The 24,031-nt window shown below is 45.2% G+C and overlaps 1 protein-coding gene and 1 long non-coding RNA gene across 4 annotated transcripts in view; one reads left to right on the forward strand and one right to left on the reverse strand.

Moving 5' to 3' along the window:
• The window catches only part of PCBP4 (poly(rC) binding protein 4), a 40,938-nt gene that overhangs the window by 12,438 nt on the left and 4,469 nt on the right, over window positions 1–24,031 (reverse strand). For both annotated transcript variants that reach the window (XM_083488749.1, XM_083488748.1), the window contains exons 2-7: window positions 8,807–8,975; window positions 8,090–8,113; window positions 7,959–7,991; window positions 5,860–5,976; window positions 4,164–4,295; window positions 2,197–2,325 (exon numbers count right to left, since the gene is read on the reverse strand). In XM_083488749.1, the coding sequence (XP_083344875.1) occupies window positions 2,197–2,325; window positions 4,164–4,295; window positions 5,860–5,976; window positions 7,959–7,991; window positions 8,090–8,113; window positions 8,807–8,917 (546 nt within the window). In that variant the 5' untranslated portion in view covers window positions 8,918–8,975. The remainder of the gene's footprint in view (window positions 1–2,196; window positions 2,326–4,163; window positions 4,296–5,859; window positions 5,977–7,958; window positions 7,992–8,089; window positions 8,114–8,806; window positions 8,976–24,031) is intronic.
• On the forward strand, window positions 1,320–20,546 carry LOC310700016. Of its 2 annotated transcripts, none has more exons than XR_014522356.1 (4): window positions 1,320–2,014; window positions 5,786–5,995; window positions 9,279–9,322; window positions 20,458–20,546. It is a non-coding gene; the product is annotated as an uncharacterized lncRNA (long non-coding RNA). The 2 variants fall into 2 exon arrangements; XR_014522357.1 differs by lacking the exon at window positions 20,458–20,546 and adding an exon at window positions 16,179–16,319.

A 24,031-nucleotide genomic window follows, 5' to 3' on the forward strand; every position in this document is an offset into this window, starting at 1 on the left:
CTGAAGGAAACCAAAGGAGGAATCACTGTACCATATACACAATACCACTTCCATCCCATCCCATCAGTATCCCCCCACCCATGACATCCTAATGGCCATGGTACCCTTGTTACTTCCTGTGCATTCCGATGCATTTCTTTGAGTTGCAAAATAGGCACTGGCTGGGATTATCTTTAACTAACTCCTGTTTGGTATGATATGATATGAGTAGTGCCTAGGGATGCCTGGTTCAGAGGAGAACAATAAAGGTGGCATGTAGTTTTTTTTAAAAAAACAGTCCCATGAGGAAAAGGTTGAAGGGACTAGGTATGTTCTTTCAGTCTTCCTCATGAGCTGGTATGTTTATTTTGGAGAAGAGAAGACTGAGAGGGGGACATGATGGCACTCCTCAATTTCTTGGAAGGGCTGCCACACAGAAGAAGGCAAAATCTGGTTCTCAGTTCCTCCAGAGAGCGGTACTAGATCTAATAACTTTCAGTTTCAGGAGGGGAAATTTCAGATGGAGAAGCACCAGATTTAAGTTGGTTTGGGTGGTTCTCCCGCAGAGGGCGCTGAGCCAAGGGGGAACAAAATACTACTACTACTACTACTACTACTACTACTACTACTACTACTACCTATATTTATACAGGTACCTACTAAGAAGATCTATTAAAAAGCAACTGTACCAAAACGAATAATTGTGGAAATAGGAAATATTGGGGGAGTGCCAAATTTTGTCCTTGCTCAGGACACAATATTACCAAAATCTGGCCCTGATAACAGCAATTCTGCCATGGAACCAGTGACCTCGAGGGATGATGCACCCTCCCTTTGCTGGAGATTTTCAGAGGATATTATCTGATTCTGTGATTTCACATGCATTGTGTTAAGGAGCAATGTGTGACTTCATGACACTGGCAGCAAGGAAAGGGTGATATATATTCCACTGATGGAACCAACTTTTGACAGGGCTGTCAGATTTACTGCAGGTGCCATTCATGCGGACTGAAGCTACCATGAGACATCTAGGGCAGAATTTATCTTCAGCTCTGCAAACAGCGTTCACTATGGGCCAAACTAGATCTGACATGTGAGCAGCCACTGAAGGAAAGGAGTGTAGGTAAGTGGCAGAGCATCCGTTCTGCATGTAGAAGGTCCCAAGTTTGATTCTCCAGGCGTCTCTAGGCAGGGCCAGGAAAGATCCCAATCTGAAGTGCTGGAGAGCTGCTGGCAGCCAGTGAAGACAACAGAGATAGATGGAGCATATTTCAGACTTGGTGCAAGGTAGCTTCCTATGTCCCACCTCCTTCCCTCCTTCCTTCCTTCCTTCCTTCCTTCCTTCTTCCCTCTCCCCCTCTTTCTTTCTTTCTTTCTGATTCAACAGTAGCATAGTAGGGAAAGTATGTTTAACCCTTTCCCCATGGACACTTTTTTTGTAATCAAATCACCCACCCAGCTGTTCTTCTTCTCCTTACAGGGGAAAAGTTACAGGGATCCGGTACATTTCCCCCTTAGAGTAGAAAGGCAGATAGGTAGGAGGATATTGGTGCTTGCAGGTATACACCCCTTCTTTGGTCAGATTTACAATGATATAAATGAATTATATTGGGCAATATCCAGCTGTTAAGGATTTACACTAGCAAAACGGAACTCCCTCCCACACACCATATGCACCCCCTCCCCAAATCTGCTTTGGAGGGTTGAAAAAATCAAAGGGGAATATCACTGATTTCTTCTGCTTTAAGGGGGGGGGGAGCCAATGTGACTTATGTTTGTGACATCAGCACCCATAGCACCAATCCCCATTCTCAACTGTGTCCTAACAAAGGGGGCAATGATAGTTGAGAGTGCTGATTGGTGCAATGGCAGCCGGTGTCACAAAGGCAGTACTGTTCCTTACTCTAGATATGGCTGATAACCCTGGTCTCTGAACAAAGCCACAGTGATGGGCTCCAGCGGAAAGAGAAGTGCAGGAAAAGGAAAAGGAAGCAGGGACCCAAGATACAGAAGCAGCAGATCCGTGGAAAGAAAGGTACAGCAAAACCAGCTGGGAAGGGGTGCAGCCAGCTTATAAGTATTATCACCAGTGGGGTGGCATTTTCTAACAATTCTCCATGCATGTTTGGAAGGAAATGTAGGACAGTCTAATTTGGAGATGTAGATACCCAGCCTTGTGTTGTCCTCGCCTGATGAGGTGGACCCAATGACCCATACCTCCAAGATGACAGCGCAGATCTGTCGCACGCACTGGATGATGGCATCTGGTACTCCAGAGACTGTCACAGCCCTCTCGGTGGAGTTGGGGAGGAGGTCTCCAGCCACTTGGACTTGTGCTCCTGTGGTCTGTGTTAGGGGCCAAAAGCAAATTCTCAGTCTTTCTGGGCATTCTGATGAACCCTGCCCACCCAGAGAACGGCCAGGTCAGAAACAGCACATGGATCACTAGAAGGGAAGTATTTCAGAGTCTTCTTCTAATGGTATGATTTCCTAAGCAGAGATTAATCTACATGCAATTAAAAGAATTCATGAGACCCTCTCAAAGAAATGTTTGTAGTTTAGCTCAAAATTTTGTTTATTACTATTATTTCTTATTTATTAAATTTGTATACCACCTCTTCTATTTCTCTAAAACTGTTTTTTTTTAAAAAAATAAACAACTCCTCAATGTCTCTCTATCCCTGCTTTCTTCAAACCTCTGCTGTTGTTTAAAACCAGTTTTCATTTCTGTGACCCTCCATCTCTGCTTTACTCAAATTTCTGTCGCTGTTTGAGTACAGTGAGAAAGGACAGAAAGTGAAAGGGGGGGAGGAAATGGCAGTTTCAGATTTTTTACTCTTTCATTTGTGCCTCACGAGGGGCACCAAACCCCATTAATCAGTCTCCCCTGGGTCAGTCTCCAACCCTCCACCACACACTCATTAAGAGTCCCTGACAATATGTTATTAACAACCAACCACACACACACACACACACACACCACCCATCCATTTAATTCTCCCTAACTGAGCAAGCCAAATGACACCTTTGCTCTTAAAGATGCAGTAACATATATCAGCTTTGCATACACACCCCATGCTGGTAGGAGACTGCAGAACAGGAGAGAGGAAAAGGCATGAAAATGTGGGAGGTCTGTGGGGAAGGGAGATTTGTAAGTAGGAAGTAGGAAACGGGGGACAAAGGTGATAATGTTGTGTGTGCGCAAAAGCGGCTGCCCAATAGGAGAACGCATAAGGCAGGGGCTGGCAAACTACAGACCGGGGGCCGGATGCGCCTCCCCAGGCTCATAAATCCAGCCTGCGGACCCTGCTGCCCGCTCGGTCAGTCCCTGTGCGCTGCGGATGCCTCGCCACGCGGGGACTGACTTCCTCAACGCTGGCACGGCTTCTGGGCAGGCGGCAATGCTAGTGCAGCTTCGGATTGGCTGTAGTTCCTGCAGCCAATCTGAAGTCTTGCCACCCGCGGCTGAGGTAAACCTGCCACAGCCATGGACAGAGGGGCCAGCTAGCTGGCAGCGGGACTGGGCCACACCATGGGCATTGTGACAGGCGTGTTGCAGGACCCCTGGCATAAGGCATGGAAATGTGTGTGGGGGGGTGATCTATGTGCAGGAGGCAGGTGGAGGGGGGAAAGGAGTAAAGGTGAGAAGGAGGCAAGGAAATGGGGTTGAAGAGGAAAGCATGAGCATGCAAGACTGCAGAATAGGCGGAGATGGTGGCTTCATAACTGGACAGAAGGTAAAAAGGGTGCTTCATATTTGCAATGTGTGGGTGGAGGAAGAAGCAGGAGGTTCCCATGGGGGTGGTTTGTGTACAGGGGGGGGTTGAACAAAAGGAGGGGGAGGCGTGGGCATGGGGGTGGAGATGCAAACAGGTGTGAAGTGGAGCTGCAGAACAGATGAGAGAAGCCTAGAAATGGGGTTGGGAAGGTGAAAAGTGAGCTTAGTACCTGCATGGGGTGAGAAGAGGAAGTTCTGGGGAGTTAATGCAGGGGAATGGCAGACCCTAGTTTTATAAAGAGTTCACTCAGGTATCTTAGGATGAGTAGCAAATATGAAAACTAGGAAGAAAAATGGTTCAGGTACAGAAAACAAACGTAGAAGAAACAGGTGTTCTTGTCCATGGAATGGAAAGGAATGAAGCAATAGGAGAAGACCTCAGATAATTGATTTCCAAAGTTTTTACCTCTCGGATCTCCTTGATTTTGGCTCCTGCTTTGCCAATGAGTGAGCCACATTGGCTGGCTGGAATGACCAGCCTCAGTGTGACAGGTGGCCTGGAGACAGTTCCTCCATTGGCAGCTCCTGTTCCCAGATCCTGAAACAAAACCATGAGGTTCAAGATTCAGTGGGTTCCTTCAGAATCACCTTTTTGGTAGTAGTGTGCATAGGACCATTCCGGATACACCACTGCTGTTGTGACACTCAGATGGTCTGATACCAACACCTGACCAATGAGGAGTTTGTCAGCAAATGGCAGAAAACCATGGATAGAAAAGCCACCTCTATTGGTCTGTCACACCCCCCCCCAACTTTATTACCTGGGTGATGAAGGCGCCCTAAAGACGTCAAAGCAAAGATTATGGGATAATACACACAGTGACTTGTGATCTCGATCACACACAGTCTGTATTCCGTTGGCAGTAGGAGTGCAATATGAGAATGTCTTTAAGTTAACACCTTACATTAAAAACCTGACAGTACCAAATTATCGAAGGTTATTCACCAAAGCCAGACTACCGTATTTTTCGCCCCATAAGACGCACTTTTTCCCCTCCAAAAATTAAGGGGAAATGTGCCTGCGTCTTATGGGGCGAATGCAGGCTTCAGGAAGCTCTGCGCAACCCTCGGGAGACCAGCTCCTAGGGTTGCGCAGAGCTGCCTGCAGTCCCGGGATCAGCGCAGCTCTGTGCGGCCACCAGGAGCCGGGGGAGAAGCTCCGCCCCGCTCCCGGTGGCCGCGCAGAGCTGCCTGCAGTCCTGGGACCAGCGCAGCTCTGTGCTGCCATCCGGAGCGGGGCACTAAGCTCCGCCCCGCTCCCGGTGGCCGCGCAGAGCTGCCTGCAGTCCTGGGACCAGCGCAGCTCTGCGCCGCCATCCGGAGCGGGGCGCTAAGTCCCGCCCCGCTCCGGATGGCGGCGCAGAGCTGCCTGCCATCCCGGGATCAGCACAGCTCTGCCCATCACCAGCCCCACAAGCTCGGGGGACAGCGGGGAGGCAGAGCGTGCCTTCCCACTGTTCCCCGACCTGGTTCTTCCAGCCCCGCACCTGGGGGGGGGGGAATAAAATTTTTTTTCTTTATTTCCCCCCCAAAAAACTAGGTGCATCCTATGGGCCGGAGCGTCTTATGGGGCGCAAAATACGGTAAATGTCTTTCCTTCTGCAGTGTTGGATGGCAGGTTGAGAGGAGTTCCCTACCAGGACAGACTTTGCTCGTGTGCTCAAGACATCGATTCTATAAAACATATTTTGCTGCACTGTGTAAATACAAGCAAGCCAGGGCTGAACTGATATTACCCTTGCTGGTACCTTTCCTGGGAAAATCAGAGACTCACTATGTCAGGTTCCTACTGGAAGACCAGACAAATGCTAGAACAGCAGTGGCAAAGTTTTTATCGGTGGTTGCAAGAACCAATGATCCCCATCTTTAAGTCTGAACAAAATGCTTGTTTAACCTGGAGGTAGGCTGTCTGAATTGTGCATTGCTTTGTAATGATTTGTTGGGTCTCTGGACCATAATAAAGATTGATTGATTGATTGATTGATTGATTGATTGATTGATTATTTCTTTTGGTACCACATCCTCCAGTTTCATCTGTACAAGGCACTGAAACTGAGGAGGAGACACCGCCATGTGGAGGTAGAACTGAGTGACCACCTTACCTCCTCCAGCTTGAAAGCAATCATGGAAACAGCTCTAAAAACTGCATCAGTGGATCCTGTGATAGTGGTGATCCGTTCTGGACAGGATCCCTCTGAAATTGTGATCCTGGCTGTACTCTAAGAAAGCAAACCACGAGTAATGTCATTAATAATAATTTAACATTGCTACCAAGTGTTTAGAATGCTTTGTTGATATAAGAATCCTGTAAGATGGGTTCCATATTACAGACATGCAGCTGAGAGAGAGAGAGAGAGAGAGAGAGAGAGAGAGGGAGGGAGGGAGGGAGAGAGGGAGAGAGAGAGAGAGAGAGAGAGAGAGAGATGCTTGCCTCTCTAAGGCAGTGTTTCCCAAACGTTTTTGGGCAACGGCACACCTGTTTACTGAAAAAAAATCTCGCGGCACACCACCATTAAAGCCCCGCCCCGTGACGTCAGCGCGCAGCGTCACGCCGGGAGGGACGCACAAAAGTGAAAGTTTTTTCCCTCCCCCTTGCTGGGGAACCTCCAAGCTTTGGGGGTGGGAGGAGGCAGCAGAGCGAGGGACTGAGGGACGGCGGCAACTGAGGCGGCGGCGGCTGCTGTTGTGGTGGTGGCGGCGATAGCGGGCGGAGGAGGGGGCGGCGGCGGGGCTTGAGGAGCCGTCACCGGGAGTTGCTGCTGCTGCTGCTGCTGCTGCCCGGACATGCCGGCCTCCTCCTCCTCCGCTGTCTCGCGCTCCTCCCTTTTGCACGCGCTGCCCCGCCGCTCGGCACCACCACCGCGGAGCCGCCCCCGGCTCGACGCGGATCCTCGCCGCCGCCTCAGTTGCCGCCGTCCCTCAGTCCCTCGCTCGGAATTCAGCTCGGAATTCAGCCTGAGGAAAACCCCAAGTCCCCACATTTCTAGTTTCCCCGCGCCCTTTAAAGGGCGATACAAGCCCCACGGCAGGCAGGCAGGCAGAGCTGGGAAGGGGGTTTCCAGGGGACACGGCAGCTCCTCGAAAGGCTTCTCTCAGCTGCGCTCAATCCGCCTCGGAGAGGATTTCCCCTCCGGTCCCATGCGTTCGTTTGGGGCATCGCTCCGGCTGCTCCCTCTCCCGCCGCGCAGGAGCGATGCCTCTCTCTGGCTCTCCCTCCGCGCAGGCTGAGGGAGGGAGGGAGGGGCGCGTGTGACCCGTCTCTGCTGGGAGACCAAACCCAGCGAGGCAGAGTCGCGCGGAGGCGCCCAGGCAGCGCTGCCGGCTGCGAGGAGGAGCGCCAGGCAGCAGCAGGAGGCGCGGCCTCTCCTCGCCGCCGCCGCCCCGCCTCTCGCCGCCGGACTCGCCCGCCTCCCTCCAGGCATCTCGCGGCACACGAGGCAACGTCTCACGGCACACTCCTGTGCCGTGGAACACCGGTTGGGAAACACTGCTCTAAGGAACACAGGAAGCTGCCTCACACTGTGCACACATGACCATTGAGACAGCTGTTGCACATGCACAGACACTTCACTGAATAGGTGTTCAGGTGGTTAAAAGCACAGAGAAACAAATCAGGGAATTTGCACCAGGCAAAGACATCCCTGCCCCCTCTCTGGTGTGTACAGCAATGTAAAAATGTGTCTTGAAAAGCAGTGAGGGAGTGGGGTGGTGGTGGAATCTCCCTGCATCTCAAGTCACTGATTTGCATCTCACCTTTGTCAGATAACAGATCTATCTAACTCTATTGTTGACAATAGTTCACAGTGGCTCCCTCTCCTGGGTTTCAGAGGAAAAAAGCCTTTCCCAAATCACAGTCCTCCCTGGAGAACCCCAGGGACTGAACCTGGAGTTTTCTGCATCCACAAAATGTTATCTACCAGAGCTATGGTATTTCCCCTCAGTAGAATAATCATGTAACTTTAAACTTCATCTGAATTTTAAAGAAATGCTGACAAACAAGGCTTGTGCAGGCTGCTCCCCTGCCTTGTGCCTCTTCACATTTCTCTGCATACTCTTCTCAATTCTCATTCAGGATACCCACTTTCCTCACAAAAAAACCTTTTACCAGATAAAATGTCCAGAATCGTGTAGGCATTCTACACCATTCCATGTTTGACCGGCAGCCAATTCCAATCTAGAATGGAATTACTTCCACACTTACTTGTTCCCGTATCCTCTTCACAGTCTCTCCTTTCTGTTGGATTAAGGACAACAAAGTTCGTCAGACTTCCGCAGCTTCACAGATGCAACAAAGAAACAGCCGCCACACACAAGAGCCTACATCAATCTTACCTTGCCTATGATACTGCCAACTTCCTGCAGAAACACAAAAGACATGAGAAGTTGAATTAAGGGAGATTTACAAATCAGCAGGAGTTTGGCAATGTCTGTATACTTTCTGCCACAAAATGAGAAGGCAGCACTTTTCTCCCCCCTGCCCCCCAATGGAAAACATGGGTCATTCAGGATTTGACAGCTTAAATGAGAGGGATATCCCTCTTCCCAGGCATTGGCAATCTCAAGACCTTCCTTATTGGAGCCTTTACAAATAAAAAATGTTACGGTGAATATACATGTTAATCCAGACACCTTGGCAACGTCTTCTGCTGAGCCTATTTTGTAATTCCAGCTCAAGATTCCCCACACAGAAAAGGTATTGTGTGTAGGAAAGAATCACATCCACACGATACATTTAAAGCACATGGCTTCCCCCAAAGAATCCTGGGAACTGTAGTTTACCTATAAAATAACTACAACTCCCAGCACCCTTAACTAAGTTGGAGGGAGAATCGTGTACATTAAATATATGGTGTGTATGTGACTAGTATTTCAAGATGCCCTCCTGATTTAGAAATAGGGTAGTGGCTCACTGAGTTTGGGGACTTAGGTTTGCATCATGGCCAATGTTCCCCGTCAAGGCAAACAGCAAATCTGATCCAATGAGAGGTCTGCTATGGACGCTAATGAAATCAGGATCACAACCTAATACGGGAGTCTCTGTTTACTTACCTTTCCATGCATAAGCATTCGAAGGGTGAGAGTGATGCTGAGTTCTGCTTCGTCTAATCCATTATCTGAGCCACTCATCCTATCTGGTGATGCCATGATGTAGGAATGCATGGGTCTGCTCCTAAGGAAACCAACACCCAGGGTCTAGCAGGAGCGGAAGGCGCCAAATCTGTAGACGCAGAGAGAGAAATAAAAGAGCCTCAGAAGGAACCTTGCTTGTAAATCAGCCCAGCGAGTTGGCAGGGCTGCAGCGATGAGGAAGCAGTGGTTGAGTTTCATGCAACGTCCTTTGATGCTTCTTGTCTCAGAGTCAGGGTGCCCTGGAGGATAATGATTACAACGATGAAGAGAAGCATCACATAAGGAAACATAGCAGCCTTTCCAGATGCAATTCACTGAAAACCCTTCAGAGAAACTCAGTCAAACATTATGATTTATTAATCAGATTTATATCCCAAACTCCCTCCAACAGGAGAACATACAATGATGATATACATATGCAATCTGGGTTAAAAGGTAGGTGACATTTAAGAATATCCTGCCTCTCGACAAGTTTATTTCGATAGTCTATTTGCAGAGTTCTTGGATGGTATGAAGTGGGGATCCCTGGGTCAAAGCCACAGTACCATGTCCTGCTGAACACTTGATCTCCATTTTGTTCAGATATGTGATGGAAATGACCAGCTGTGTAATCCCTCCCTCACCTCCAGTGTATTGCATAGCTGGCTGCTGTTCAAGTGAGCGAAATTCTTGAATATCATAGATACCATATATATGGGTGGGGTGGGGTGGGGGTGGAATATGAATCCCTGTGACCCACATGTGTGGGGTAAATAGCAAAATAATAGGCTGGGTGCCTGGATTCAAACACAGGGCTAAACTCACCCGCCAGCAAGAGAGAGTCCCCAGTAGTAGAACTTACACAAAAGTCAAGCAGTAGTATAGTCCTAGGAATATAGGTTGTTAGACCCTTTTATCCCATCTCATCCACTTGCAAACAGTGCTGCTCTCTTTCTACCCTTCTTACAATGAACAGTCCATACCCTGTTAATTACCGTATTTTTTGCTCTATAACACGCACCCGACCATAACACGCACGTAGTTTTTAGAGGAGGAAAATCCGTAGGCATGCCACCTGTAGGCATTCCCTCCATAACACGCACAGACATTTCCCCTTACTTTTTAGGAGGAAAAAAGTGAGTGTTATGGTGCAAAAAATACGGTAAGTTTAAAAAACTTTACTTACAAAACATTCCAAAGGTCAGATTCATGCATTTATCCAAGCAGCAGCAAGGAGAACATAGGCAGAATATTTTTGGGTAGTGAACACAGAAATATAGCTTCAAACATGTGCCCTAAGCTTAGAGCTTGCTTAGAAACATTTTCCTTTGTCAGTTACATGGAGTGGAATGAGTGGGAACAGGAAGAGAAGGCTTCACTTTCTCATCGGAGAAGGGGGGACATAGCAGAGTCTAGGAATCCAGGTCTATTTTCTTAACTCTTTGTGCGGTAATTAGCACTTATGTGTAGTTATGTTTGACTGCAATTCCCCTACTATATCTCTCTTTTCTGAATGTTTGGTAATCTGTTCTAGAAAGGCGTCAGCCATGTCTTCAGTACAGCTTTGTGGTCTATAGAAGACTCGCACAGAAAAGTTGCTGTTGTTTCCCTCTCCTACAATTTTTACCCAAATACTCTCAACCTCTCTTCCACCATCACTTGTGGCAACCCTCAAGACTTTTGGACTGGGCTGAGGATCTTCAGCCCCTTCCCCCTGTTGTTATTAACTTTTAAAAAGTTTGGTTTTATTTACTTTGCTTACAGGGTGGCTCTCCCTCTAAAAAAATGCCTAAATGCTCAACTATATCTATAAATTAGCATATGCAAATTTGCACCATGAAATTTTAAGGATCTAGCAACACCCCCAACCCTATTTTGATATCTATTTCTTTGTAAAGGGAGAATCTTTGAATTAATGCAGTTGCCTCAGAGATTCTTTGGATCATCTGGTTTTAATACCTGGGTTTTCTGCAGAGTCCCCTCTCAGTGTTTAGACTAGTTGCTCCATTATAGGCTTTTTTGTGAATCCATGAACACTACAGCTATAAAATAGGAGCAAGAGTATTAACTTTCTGCAAACCATGTGGACCAGAGGTGTTCCTCCTCCTGTGTTTTGTCTTGCAACACAGAGTGGAAGCCATGTTAGCCTGTTGCAGCAAAAAATGCAATTAGTCTTACGGCACCTTAAAGGCAAATGTATTATGTCATAAGCTTTCGTGGACTCAGGCCCACTTCGGCTTGCAAGGTAACTTCAGTTCACTTGAGAGGGTTAGAAATCGCAACTGACACAGAAGGGGAATTACGACACAGTTAACGCATTTTACATGTTCAGCTGGCTCGTTCACGAAGCCTCTCAAAAGGAAGATAATACTTTATTCAAGAAAGATAATACTGTAAAATTAAGGTCAACACGTTCATTACAGAATGCGAGGCCTTCTGTAGATGCACAGCTCTTTCTATCAGAACAATCTACTGCCAGCAATTTACTGTAATCCTAACTAATCATTCTGGGCTAGGCAATAAATATAAACCAAAATCTGCACACACACACATCCTCACTGCCAAGGTGAGGCATGTAAAGGAGGGCACTCCAATGATCCAGCGCAGGCATTTAGAGACATGGCACATGCTGGATGAAAGCACAATTTGGAATTCAGATACTACTGTATCAGGCAAAGTCTGAAATATTCATCAAAGCTTCTGATTCTATACCTCACCTGCTATTAAAGGTACAGCCAGACCATCGCTCTTGTCACAGTTCCTTTCACTTTTTCCTTTAGGGCACAGCAAAACTCAATCTGCCACAACCAACCAACCAGTCCTAGTGTTTTCCCCAGGTCTCTCTCCTTGCTCCTAGTCCAACATTCTCTCCACTGTGCTATGGGCCCCTGCAGATTAGTGTTTTATTGCGGGTGTCTTCTGCAACATGTTACTGAGACAATAACAGTGCATTAGTGGGTGGATTTATTCTGCTTTACAGTGGTACCTCTGTTGCGAACGGGATCCGTTCCAGAGGCAATTCGCAACCTGAAAGGAACGCAACCTGCACCAGCGGGTTGCGATTTGCTGCTTCTGCGCATGACGTCATTTTGCACGTCTGCGCATGCGCGAGTGGCGAAACCCGGAAGTAACCCTTTCCGGTACTTCTGGGTCGCCTCAGGACGCAACCTGAAAACGCTCAACCTGAAGCAAATGTAACATGAGGTATGACTGTCGTTTGTTCTGCAATGCGTCCCCAATGTTACCACATTATTGCTGGCCTGAGAGGCTATAGCGCAACAAATGCAGGACGAAAATAAACCAGAGCATTTAAAAATAAACCAGGCATTAAATAAAAGTTTCAGGATATCAGCAGAAGATTGCAGAATATGCACTGACTGGAAATGAAGCTTTTTCCACGGTATTGAAAGCAGGGTCATGTGTCACTGCGCCAAAAGCATCATGAACACAAATTATCACAAATGTACCCCCCAAAAAAAGTCTGGACAGGCCCTACTGTAACTACACCCTATTGATTCTATTTTGGTTTGGGCCTTTTCATATTTGAGGAAGCTAGACAATAACTTTTTTGTTTCATTTTTATTTTAAAAACTTGCATTCCACCTACTTTCGAAGGAATTCAAGGCAGCTAACAAATCCAAATACCAAAAACAATATATCAAATATAAAACAATCACTTTTCCTGAACCCAGCCATTAACATCACAAAAGTCATGGTACTAATTCGGACACAGCCAAGCACCAGGCAGAAAAATAATCCGCTGAAGGACTTTTTTAAACAGCAACATCCTTACCTCTTGCCTGAAACCAAGAAGTGAAGGGGCCTGGTGCACTTTGCCTGCCAAACTACTTGTCAGAATGGGCACCACCACACAGAAGGCCATAGCCCAGATTGCAATCAGCCACACCTCGTGAAGATAAGGAATCTGCATCAGAGCCGCAAATGATGGCCAGAGCATGTGGTGAGGAAAAAGCCAGCCCTTAAGAGGTGCACTTAAAATGCCAGAGTGGGTTTGGATATCATTTTTGTTTTATTTTTACTTAATAAGAAATTGCTGAATTATAAATATGTGTGCATACAATAATAAGTTATTGCAGCTTGCTGGAAAATTAAGTTTTTGCGACAAGGAAGATTGAGAACGGATCATGAAGTTGCTTCTAAGTAGATTTGGTTTTGGCTAAAAGAGCTTAACACACATAATTCAGTAGGTGCATGAGTACAATAATGTACATTCACTGTCATTTAAGATATTTAAAAAAACGCTTTGATGAGGTAAGAAGATGAGGAGCAGAGTTGCTCCACACTCAATAAAAAACACACTGAAAATTATGTCCCTTTAATAAGCATTTCTGTGGCAGCGGTGGCGGGTGCTGGGGAGGGGGGGACAGACTCAAGAAGTAGCATGCAGGAAAAAGGAACGGGATGTACACTGTACAAGCTCATACAATTTTCAGCAGTTGTGTGAAAAACTGCCAGTTTGGATGTGTCCAAAGTGTATTGATGACAGGTTTCCCATGTCTGCTTTTTGTGCCATGAATCTGTCACTTTGCTCAGTGGTCGCACAGCAAACCTTTGTACAGACGTCACCTTTTACCCTTTTGCTTCTGGTGGAGCAGAAGTGAGCACAGCAGCTGTCAAAGGCCTTCGCTCCCTTTCTTTATGGAGCAGCCTCATTCAGGCTGTCAAGTGGATTCAGAGATAGGAGAACAAACTGCAGCCCCAGCAATGGAGCCTTGTCTATCCTTCAAACGTAGGAAAGGGGAAAGCATTCCAAGCTCACTTACTCAGTATTAAAACTGTTGGACAGAAACGTCCTCTGGAGCCATTATTGCAAGCTAGGAAGTTCAGCAGGCAAGACACTCTCACCTCCATCACACTGGCAACAATAACAAGTTAATGCTCAATACCCAGGGAGCAGCCAGTATTGATTGACTGTTTCAGTGAAGACATCAGGGCTCTCATGTTCCTGGAGTACCGTCCAGATCAAAGAATCATTCTAGTCTTTATAAGCACTAGGAAGGATGGGGAATCCACGTCTCACAGAACGTGCTTTCAAATGAATTTTGAAGTGAACAGATACATGTTCTTTGTGTTTGATTGTCGTCAAACCATCTGATGATGCAATGTATATTCAAGAGGAGGCATGTGAGGGTGCCTGCTGCCACATGCATCAGAAACAGCAATGCTCCCATGTGAGATACGTCCCACCACAAAATCTCAACTGAAAGTTTCCAAAATTCTTCAGCAAGGAAGTCCAAGTTCTGGGGAGACCAGAATCTGATGGAACCAACATACTTTAAAAACCTTGTAGTTAAGGGCCATACGAGACCAAGCTTTTTTTGTGTGTCCACCCCATCTCCATATGGAAAAACGGTTAGTCTTAGTTGAGCAGAAAAATGAGAACATAGGTAAGCGGTGCTGATGAACTTTGTTTGCTTCTGTGCCTTACTTCCCCTCAGGCCATTGCTCCTCGCTTTTCTCTGACTGCAGTTCTATGATTCCTAAGAGCAGATCTGCCCCATCCTTGGCAGTCCTCAAAAACAATAATAATTCACATTGCTTAAGATTAATCAACCTGAGCTTTCTGCTTCTTTCCTCATCTTGGAAACAAGACCTTTCCAAGAGACTCCTCTCCGTGCTCTGCCTGTGTTGATTTGCCTGTTGGATCTATGTTTGGTCTAGCGTTGCCCTCTGCGCAACCTCCACCATGCTGCCTCAAACCCAACCTTCCTGCTAATAATGTGTGTGGCTCTCTGCGTCAGGCGCATCATCGGAGGCATCTGTGGAATGCAAACCCACACAGTGATGTGCCAGCCCATGTGCTTCCCCTCCCCCAACCAGAGTCCCTAATCACCCTCTTCTGAGGGAAACGAGGAGACACAGAAGCAGCAGCAGCGGAGGGCATGGGCTGCCCCCCTCCCCTTTTGTTTCTTCAATAACCCGAGCCAAAATGGTCTTAGGTCCCTTCTGAAAATCCATAAGGAAAACAGGCTGAAAATGCTAGTTAACCCAGTGATGAGGCGAGAAGGCGACAGCTGTGTAAATGCAGACACTGGACACCCACCCCCCTTTCTGATCTTTCTCAGCTGTCCCAGGCGGCAACTGTCCCTATCAAAGAGTCCTCAGGGGGCTTATTTAGACTCCAGCGCCTTTATTCTTGCCTGAGAGACTGAGTGCCAGGAAAACCTGGGGCTTTGTTTGGGACAACAACAAGTTATGGCAGGCGAGACAACAGAAGAGAAGCCATCAGGCCTCTTCTTTCATTTGCTGGGCTTGGAGGGCTCCTCTTTCCTGTCAGACAAAGGCTCCAGAAAAAGACCCCTCTGAGGCAGAGGACAGAAGACCGTGTGTGTGTGTATGTGTGTGTGTGTGAGAGAGAGAGAGAGAGAGAGAGAGAGAGAGTGAGTGTACCACAGACTTCAATTATGTAGTAATTATTGGTTGTGGGTATTAGGCTGTGTGCACAACACATACATTACCAGGGGAAAACATATCAAAACACTGTACAGCGGTACCTCGGGTTAAGTACTTAATTCGTTCCGGAGGTCCGTTCTTAACCTGAAACTGTTCTTAACCTGAAGCACCACTTTAGCTAATGGGGTCTCCTGCTGCTGCTGCTGCGCCGCCAGAGCATGATTTCTGTTCTCATCCTGAAGCAAAGTTCTTAACCTGAAGCACTATTTCTGGGTTAGCGGAATCTGTAACCTGAAGCGTATGTAACCTGAGGTACCACTGTATTCAATTTAAAAAATGCTAGGATGCACATGGATTTTGTGGCTAACACTGTGTGCATACCTCTTTGCAAACCAGCTGTGGGGGTGCACTGGATGAAGAGTAAACAGGACTACCTACACAGCCTAAGATTGGTCCTAGACACACAGGGCTTGGCTTTGCTTTGCCACTTTAATACAAAGCAAAAAGTGGGTAAGTCCCTAATATTGCAAACCGATATTTATGAAAGGACTTTTATTCTGAACCTCAGCTATTCCTTGGAAATCATACAGAAAAATAAAGAAACAAAACCATAGGTGCTCATGCAATAGCAAAAGCCATTACATTTTGCCACAAACTCCAGTTTACACGCATAGCATATACATCGTTGCCTCATTAGTACTGAAATAAGCATTCATTTAAAAAAAATTAAATGGAAGAAAAAAAAATACGTTGTCCTGTTTATTCAGGACATTTGGTCAATTGATAACTTTTTAAAAAGTCAGGCCTCCTAGTGCTAAAGGTCAAGTGAGACAAATATGACACTCTGATGTGTTGAGGAATAATTCAAACCCACCCTTTTAATCATTATACTTTTCAGGTATTTTCAGGTCAAGTGAATATTATGAGAAACCTGTGTCTTCCTCCATTCCCAAACCTACTTCCTGTCTCCAAGCTAGGAACAGATATTTATGTGAAATGATGTCATCATTGCATCACTGCTGTTGTTTTATATACAGGAAGAGAGATTTGTTTTTCGTATAGATACTATCATTAAAAATTTGTCGGTTTTGAGCTAATCAAAAGCATTTTGATTATAATTTCAATTATGATCATCAAAATATTTATTATTGGCTCACAAACATCTAATTTTTGATGACACTTCCTGAACCTGAACCAGAATTATAGATGAGATTTGTTGTTGTTTAGTCATTTAGTCGTGTCCGACTCTTCGTGACCCCATTGACCAGAGCACACCAGGCACTCCTGTCTTCCACTGCCTCCCGTAATTTGGTTAAACACATTTTAGTAGCTTCGAGAACACTGTCCAATCATCTTGTCCTCTGTCGTCCCCTTCTCCTTGTGCCCTCAATCTTTCCCAACATTAGGGTCTTTTCCAGGAAGTCTTCTCTTCTCATGAGGTGGCCAAAGTATTGGAGCCTCAGCTTCAGGATCTGTCCTTCCAGTGAGCACTCAGGGCTGACTTCCTTAAGAAAGGATAGGTTTGATCTTCTTGCAGTCCATGGGCCTCTCAAGAGTCCCCTCCAGCACCATAATTCAAAAACATCAATTCTTTGGCGATCAGCCTTCTTTGTGGTCCAGCTCTCAGTTCCATACATCACTACTGGGTAAACCATAGCTTTAACTATATGGACCTTTGTCGGCAAGGTGATGTCTCTGCTTTTTAAGATGCTGTCTAGGTTTGTCATTGCTTTTCTCCCAAGAAGCAGGTGTCTTTTAATTTCATGACTGCTGTCACCATCTGCAGTCATCATGGAACCCAAGAAAGTAAAATCTCTCTCTGCCTCCATTTCTTCCCCTTCTATTTGCCAGGAGGTGATGGGCCCAGTGGCCATGATCTTCGTTTTTTTGATGTTGAGCTTCAGACCAAGCTTCAGACTCATTGAGACTGAATGAGATAGATATATTCAAATCTATGGTTGCTGAAGGGCAGCAATATGGTAGGAAGCAGAGATATGGATAGAAATCATTCTTGTTTTGTGCTCTGATTGAAAAGAGCAAATGTATCTGCAAACATACTGGAAGCATGTTAAGATTTCTCATAACTTTCAGCATTTTGGCCTTGATTTCTAACATGTACTGTCTTCAGCTAAAGTTGCAAACTGGTCATAAGTACCACTGAATTTAATGGGACTTACTTCTGAATGCACATGCGTAGTGTTGGGCTTTATTCAGGAATTTTGCAAAGGTAGCTTTCTATATCTGAAATTATGTTCTGCTGTTTTCCCTAAGATAAACCTTTTTATGGTTTAAGATTTAACTCATTTTGCCCTGGGTTATTCTTACATCTCATGACAAATAGCAAGCTGTATACTGCATGGCACTTTTGTTACCTGAAAATTACATTTCAGAGCAGAATGAATAGTGAGATCGGAAAGCTCCTGGATTAAAATAAGAAATGGTGCATATATGCTATGGTTCTCCAAGAATAATAAAATTGGGTGGTGCCTCAATCTAGCCTATTCCCTGACAATGCAGAAATCTACTGGTGGAGAATCCTTGATATGTGGCCACCCAATCGGCTTAGAAACCTCTAATGAAAGAAAGTTCACCACCTTCCAATATAATTTCTGCCATTGTCAGACAGCTCTTAGCATCAGGAAGTAATTCCTCTTTTTAAGGCAAAACCTCTTTCCTGATCATTTGTACCTGTTAGCTCACATCCTACCGTCTGGAGTAACAGAAAACAAATTTGCTCCATCATCCGTGCAAAAGCCTTTCAAGTATTTGAAGACAGCTATCATATTTTCTCTTAAATGTTTTCATCTTCAGGCTAAACATACCCAGTGCCTTTAGCCTTTCCCCATAGGACTTGGTCTCCAGATCCTCACCATCTTTGTTGCCATTGCCTCTGAACACATTCCAGTTTGTCAATATGTTGTGCAGCCCAGAACACTATCTCACATCAAAGCTGACCAAAGCAAAAAGTAATGGCGCCATTACTTCTTGTGGAGCCAAACACTACATTTCTGTTGATAGAATTGCATTAGCTTTTTAGCGGCTACATTGCACTGCCAACTCCTGTTTTGACTTGTGGCCAACTAAAACCCCTACAATCATCTTTTTTTACACGTGCTTCTGTCTAGTTCTGGCTACCTCAAGATCGTTGGATGGAAGTATGCTTTTAAACTGTAATTGCTTTTAAAATGTTTTCAACTGCAACTGCTTCTAGATGTTTTTAATTCTAATTGTTTTTAGAGTGTTTTAATCTGTTTCAGAAAGTTTTTGCTTTGTTTTTGTTTTTAAATTGTGTATCTATTTGCTGCCATGGCCTCCTTAGCAAGGAAGGGTGTGATATAAATTCAACAAACAAGTCACGTGCCACCCATTCTATGTGCATTTGGTTTGTCCAACTGGAATGCAGAATGTTACATTTATCTCTGTTGAAATTCATCTTGTTTTGACCCAGTCATCCTGAATCCTGTTTTTATTTCTAAGGGATTAGCTATCGCTCCTAGCTTCATGTCATCTACAAAATGGATGTGTATTCCCTCTAATCCTTTGTCCATGTTATTTGTAAAGATGTTTCACAACACTGGACCCGTGACAGAACCCTGGGGTACCCCACCTGTTGCTCTGATGTTTTGTTTTGTTTTTTTAAAAAAATAACCTGTCTTGTGTGATCATTCTAGTGGAAGGCTATGTCTAACTGATTTTAACTAAAATGAAAACAAATAAACATTAGGAAGCAATTAATCTGGTGCTGAAGATTTGAATTCATTTAGAGGGCTATATTGCCTCTTTACTTATCTTGGGCTGCAACTTCCCTCTCTCTCTCATTTGGTCTATCTTTGCAAGGTTGAGCAGAGTATCGCTTGTGGGAGAAGAGAGGGCTGGGGCAAAGTAAGAGTTAATCAGTTCATTCTCCTTTGTTACCCACTAACATATCTCCATCTTCTCCATGCAGTAGATCTACCATTTCCCTCTTCTTCCTCTTGCTCCTAACATAGAAATAATAATCATCCCCTTTGTTATTTTCAACATCTTTCAAGCCTACACTCATTCTGAGCTTTAGCCCTTCTGACACACCTCTCCCTATAATATTTGGACATTCATCCTTGGTGGTTTGCCTCTCCCTGCATTTCATGCACATGCCCCTTTCAAATCTAAGCGCTCCTTGAACAACCAACCTAGATTTCAAAGCTTATTTTTCTACCCCTATTTCCCCGCCACTAAGTTCACAAATTAGTTCCATTTTGCTAATTCTTCCACTGAGATTGGTTTTCTAATACATTCATTAATAGACTGTTTTCAATACTTTTTTTTTTTTACCTACAAGTCAATGGGCAGTGGGGCACACCCGTTGCCAAAATGGTGCCATAAACAACTGCTGCCAAATAACATTGTCTCCCCCTTTTGTCCTAACCAAATATTACTAAAAAGAAATAAATTCTGCCAGCAATAGCATTCTCCTGGTAGAGAGGTTTCAGTCCTTGACCTAAAACAAGCATTTATAGTAATTACTGTGGAACGAGGAGTGTACAAATAAATCAGGATTGAAATATATATTTCTTATTCCCTGGGAACAACAAATCCGCTACTACCTATGCCACACACTGGCATGCCGCCACAGCCACTCGCCTGATCTACCACAGCAACATGTTTTGAGGAGAAAATTCCTCCCTTAATTTTTCCAGAGCAGGTGATCAATATAACCCCCTGCATGTGATTGAAACACAACCTCCTTAAGCATTTAATCCCACTTATACCCTGATCCTTTGTTAGTGACCACAGGGACTCGTTCAGAACTGGCTTAGTTTGGAAGTTTCTACAGTGAAGTCAATGGTGTAACAACAGTGGGAGTCCATTTGGAATCTGGATCTATTGCTCATACAATCCTAGCAGTTATTTTTGCCCTGCCAGGGAATCCTGTTACTGCAAAGTCCGCTCTGTAGATTACTGTAGGCATTTTACAGCCCCTTTCAGATTTCTGCTATAAAGCAGTAGGACTGAATTTTTGAGGTGACAAGGATGGGTGTTTCACAGGAGGAGAAGGAACCTGAGGAGTCCTGCGTTATCTCTCAAGGGATGCAGGTTGGATAAAATTTCAAAAAGGACATTAGAGAAAACTATGAAAGCACTGCTATTGAATTTTGGGGGAATGGTAATAAATAAACAGTCTCTCTCTCTTTTTTAAGGGATACATGGCAACCCCAAGACCTCCACCCTATGAAGTTCACAGTCCATGCCTCTGTAAATATCACAAATAAAAAATCCTGAACTGAAATCACCTGTGAGTTATCTGACTCCATCCAAAATCCCAAGCCTAAGGCTACAATCCTAAACATACTTACTGACTAAGGAGTAAATCCGATTGAGCCCACTGAGATCTACTTCTGGGTAAGCATGCTTAGGATTGTGCTGCACAAATGAAAAAGTGGCCTGATTTGGCTTTCGTTTTGATGCTTAGTTGCCCTTTTGAACGACTTCTCCCACCCCTTGAAAATTAGGGCAAAGGATGGTAAGCACAGCAAGCTAGATGGGAAATCCCAGCTCTGGCTGTTGCTGGGTTCTCAGAGGACGAGAAGAGCAAAGACGATACGGATCGTATGAGCAACTGGCAGCTTGAAAAGGGAGCAGATGGCATGAGTGACAATATCTGCCAATGGAAGGGATCATCAGCCCACGCCTCTTATTAGTGCCTGATCCATTGACAGCACTTCGGCTCCCAGGGCTCAGTGCAGCTCTCCATCAAAGCACCCAGATTACTTGGCAGAGGCTAGGAAGCCTGAGGAGAGGGCTATATTTTATCCAGCTGAAGAAACAAGCAGGACATACTGTGTACCCTTCCCCCAAAGCCCCCATTGAGCATGCTGAAGCCTTGGGCCAGAAGCCACAAGGAACAGCTCTTGTTTACCATCATAAAGACACTAAACTCTCCTAGTCGATGTTTTTCTGCTTCACACATTACTAGTTGAGTGTTTGCAGGCGCAGGGGTCACTTCCAGACTGTTGCTATTTTCAGATGGGATTCCGTCGCGCAAATTCAGGTTGCACAATTAAAACTGATTTGGTGCTCTTGCACAACACAAGTGTTCCTTGCACCCCACCCAAAAAATCGGTCTTTTGTGATAGGGAACGTGATGGGAGGAAATGCACCAGGAAATATGGGATAACAATTGCTTCATGCAACATTATATTATGTCCCAGGCAAATAAATCAGAATGAATGCTCAGTAAATAGCTGACATGGTACAATCTCCCCACAGACTGTGCAAACAAATCAGGACGAATGCTTACAAAAAAAAAAAAAAGCAGTCATGGAAGACCAATGTGATCATCCATCATATATACACCATAAAGAAATGCAATGCAATGCACACACCCATTTACTCCATAAAGTATGGAGCAGTCCTTAGATATTCCTATAAGCTGATATAAAGCTAGAGTGACTAGAATATCCCCAAAGGAGCGACAGACTAGGATCCAAGCAATTGTTGCAGTATCACCAAATATTAGGGTAATTACTGCTCAGATAGTAGCAGTATTCCATGACATAGTACCATTTGTGTTACATTCACAGGAGGAATCCATAAGCACTGAATCACAAAGGGATAGGGTGCAGATTCCTATATGTTGAAGGGAGCAATACCCTTTCAGATCACCACCACCACCATATGGACCCTTCTTTTGAGGCCAAACACTGCAGGACTAGACACATTGAGGCCTACAGGAGATGGATGCACACATGCCACATTAATCCTAGCCCCGAAATCCAATATATCTAGCCCTCTTCCTTCATAGAGCTATATGGAAACCATACAAGACTCTACCCAATACCTGCTAGATAGGGCTGGGAGACAACTCAGTCTAAAAGCCTGCCAGTCTGTGTAGACAATACTGAACTAAATGGAGCAATGGCCGGGCTTGGTACAAGGCAGCTTCTACTCCAAAGTCCTGCCCCGAATGTGCCATGAGAGAAAAGTGAGTAGTTTTTGTCATGCATGTGAATTGATATTTGCATCTCCATCTCACACCTCTATTCTGCTTCATCCTCATCTAGGGCACAAGCTGGGCATTTTGTTTCCAGCATCCCATACAATACAGGCATGCCTATTTCCATCGCTTGCTTCATGCTGAAGGCACGTACAAATTTTACAACCTTGGTCCAGAGGGACTCTTCTTTCAAGATCCCCACACTGTACATGCAGGGGTTTGCCTTGGAGAATGTAGTTGCAGGATATACCAATCAGGCTTTGATAAAGACCTCTTTGTCACTCTTCTACAAGACAGGCAAATTTATGAAATTAAATTTACACCCCACTCTTTCTCAGGGAGGCTTAAAGCATGAAAGTAAGACAAAGAGGGGTAAAACTTAAAATATTTAAAAACTGCAACTTTCACAGCCAGGTTTAAAATAGGAGCCGCTAAATTCCGTGGTGCAACAAAGGTCTGACCAAATAAATGTTTTGGTCTTCTATCTAAAAATGGCCAAAGCTGGGGCAGGGGGCTAATTCTGCCTGGGAGTTTCATACATGGGGTTCTGCCACAGAAATGCCTTGTCTGGTGTCACTGCTCTTTGCCACCTTAGCCAATGGGACCTCCTGATCATAGCATGTAGCCAGCAGGTGTTGAAAAAGGTGTTTTGTAAAGAACTTAGTTCCCAGACCACTTAGAACTTTGTACACATGTTCTGACCAATCGAGTTGGGACAGGTAGCTCATAGACAACCAGTGCAGTGCTTTGAGGATGAGAGTGATATGAACCCCTCTCACTGATCCAAATAACAATCAGAAAGCAGCATTCTGGACTGAGTGCAGCTTCTGGGTCATCTTCAAGGTGGCCCCATGTAATGCACATTACCATGATCTATACAGGGTTACTCTATCATGTCTCACTCTAGAGCAAGACCCCCAGCTTATTAACCTATAAAATTATCAACTTTAAGTTGGGGGGGCATTGCCCTTCCTGAAACATAATAGGGCAGCAAAAGATCATTTAAAATACAGCTTCTGAGCCAATTCTACCTCTAAGCCCTATTAAGGCCTTGGGCTGAAAATGCTGAGCCCAACACTTTCTATCCATAATCCTTCAAGTAAGAGAAACCTCTGAATAAAACAGCTGTCTTCTCAAAAGCTCACACTGAGCGTTTTGTAAGAGTTATAAATGTTGGCTTTTGTAACTAATGCTGAAAGTCGAAAGGATACCAGCTCTCTCTTGTCCCGGTGCTCCCTTCTAAATGGATTCTGGAGGAAGAAAACGAAGCCCCCTTTGTAATCTGATATCTGAAGCAAGTGGTTCATTCATGTGGTTTTGTGGTAAAGAGGAGTCTGCAGCACGGCTAGACCTGATCTTGGTATACTGCAACTTCATTTGTTATTTCATTCTGCAATCCTGAGAAAACAACTCCCAGTTTCACTACATCATCCACCTTTGACTAGGGGTGCATGGGGTGTTAGGGGAGGGGTATTACAGTGGGGGACACGTTGTGCTCCTTCTGGGGCAGTTTGTCCACCTTTGGTCCCCACACCCTGGACTCAGCTCTCACCTGTGACTCCTGGAAGCTGTCAGCATGCGAAAGTGGCCACACCCTGGGAATGGCTCCGACTGATTGGCTAAACCAGTTAAGGGTATCTGACAGGTCTCAAACCCTCAGTGAGTTAGGGGCTTTCTCTGAATGTGAATACAGGCTCCAGAAGATGAAGTGGACAAGACTAATAGTGGGTCCAACAGTCAAGAAGGTGGTATCTGCATATGCGGTAGAGGGAAGTGAG

The sequence above is a fragment of the Podarcis liolepis genome, assembly GCF_965112155.1.
Source record: "Podarcis liolepis genome assembly, chromosome: 2".
In the NCBI taxonomy this organism is placed as follows: Eukaryota; Metazoa; Chordata; class Lepidosauria; order Squamata; family Lacertidae; genus Podarcis; species Podarcis liolepis.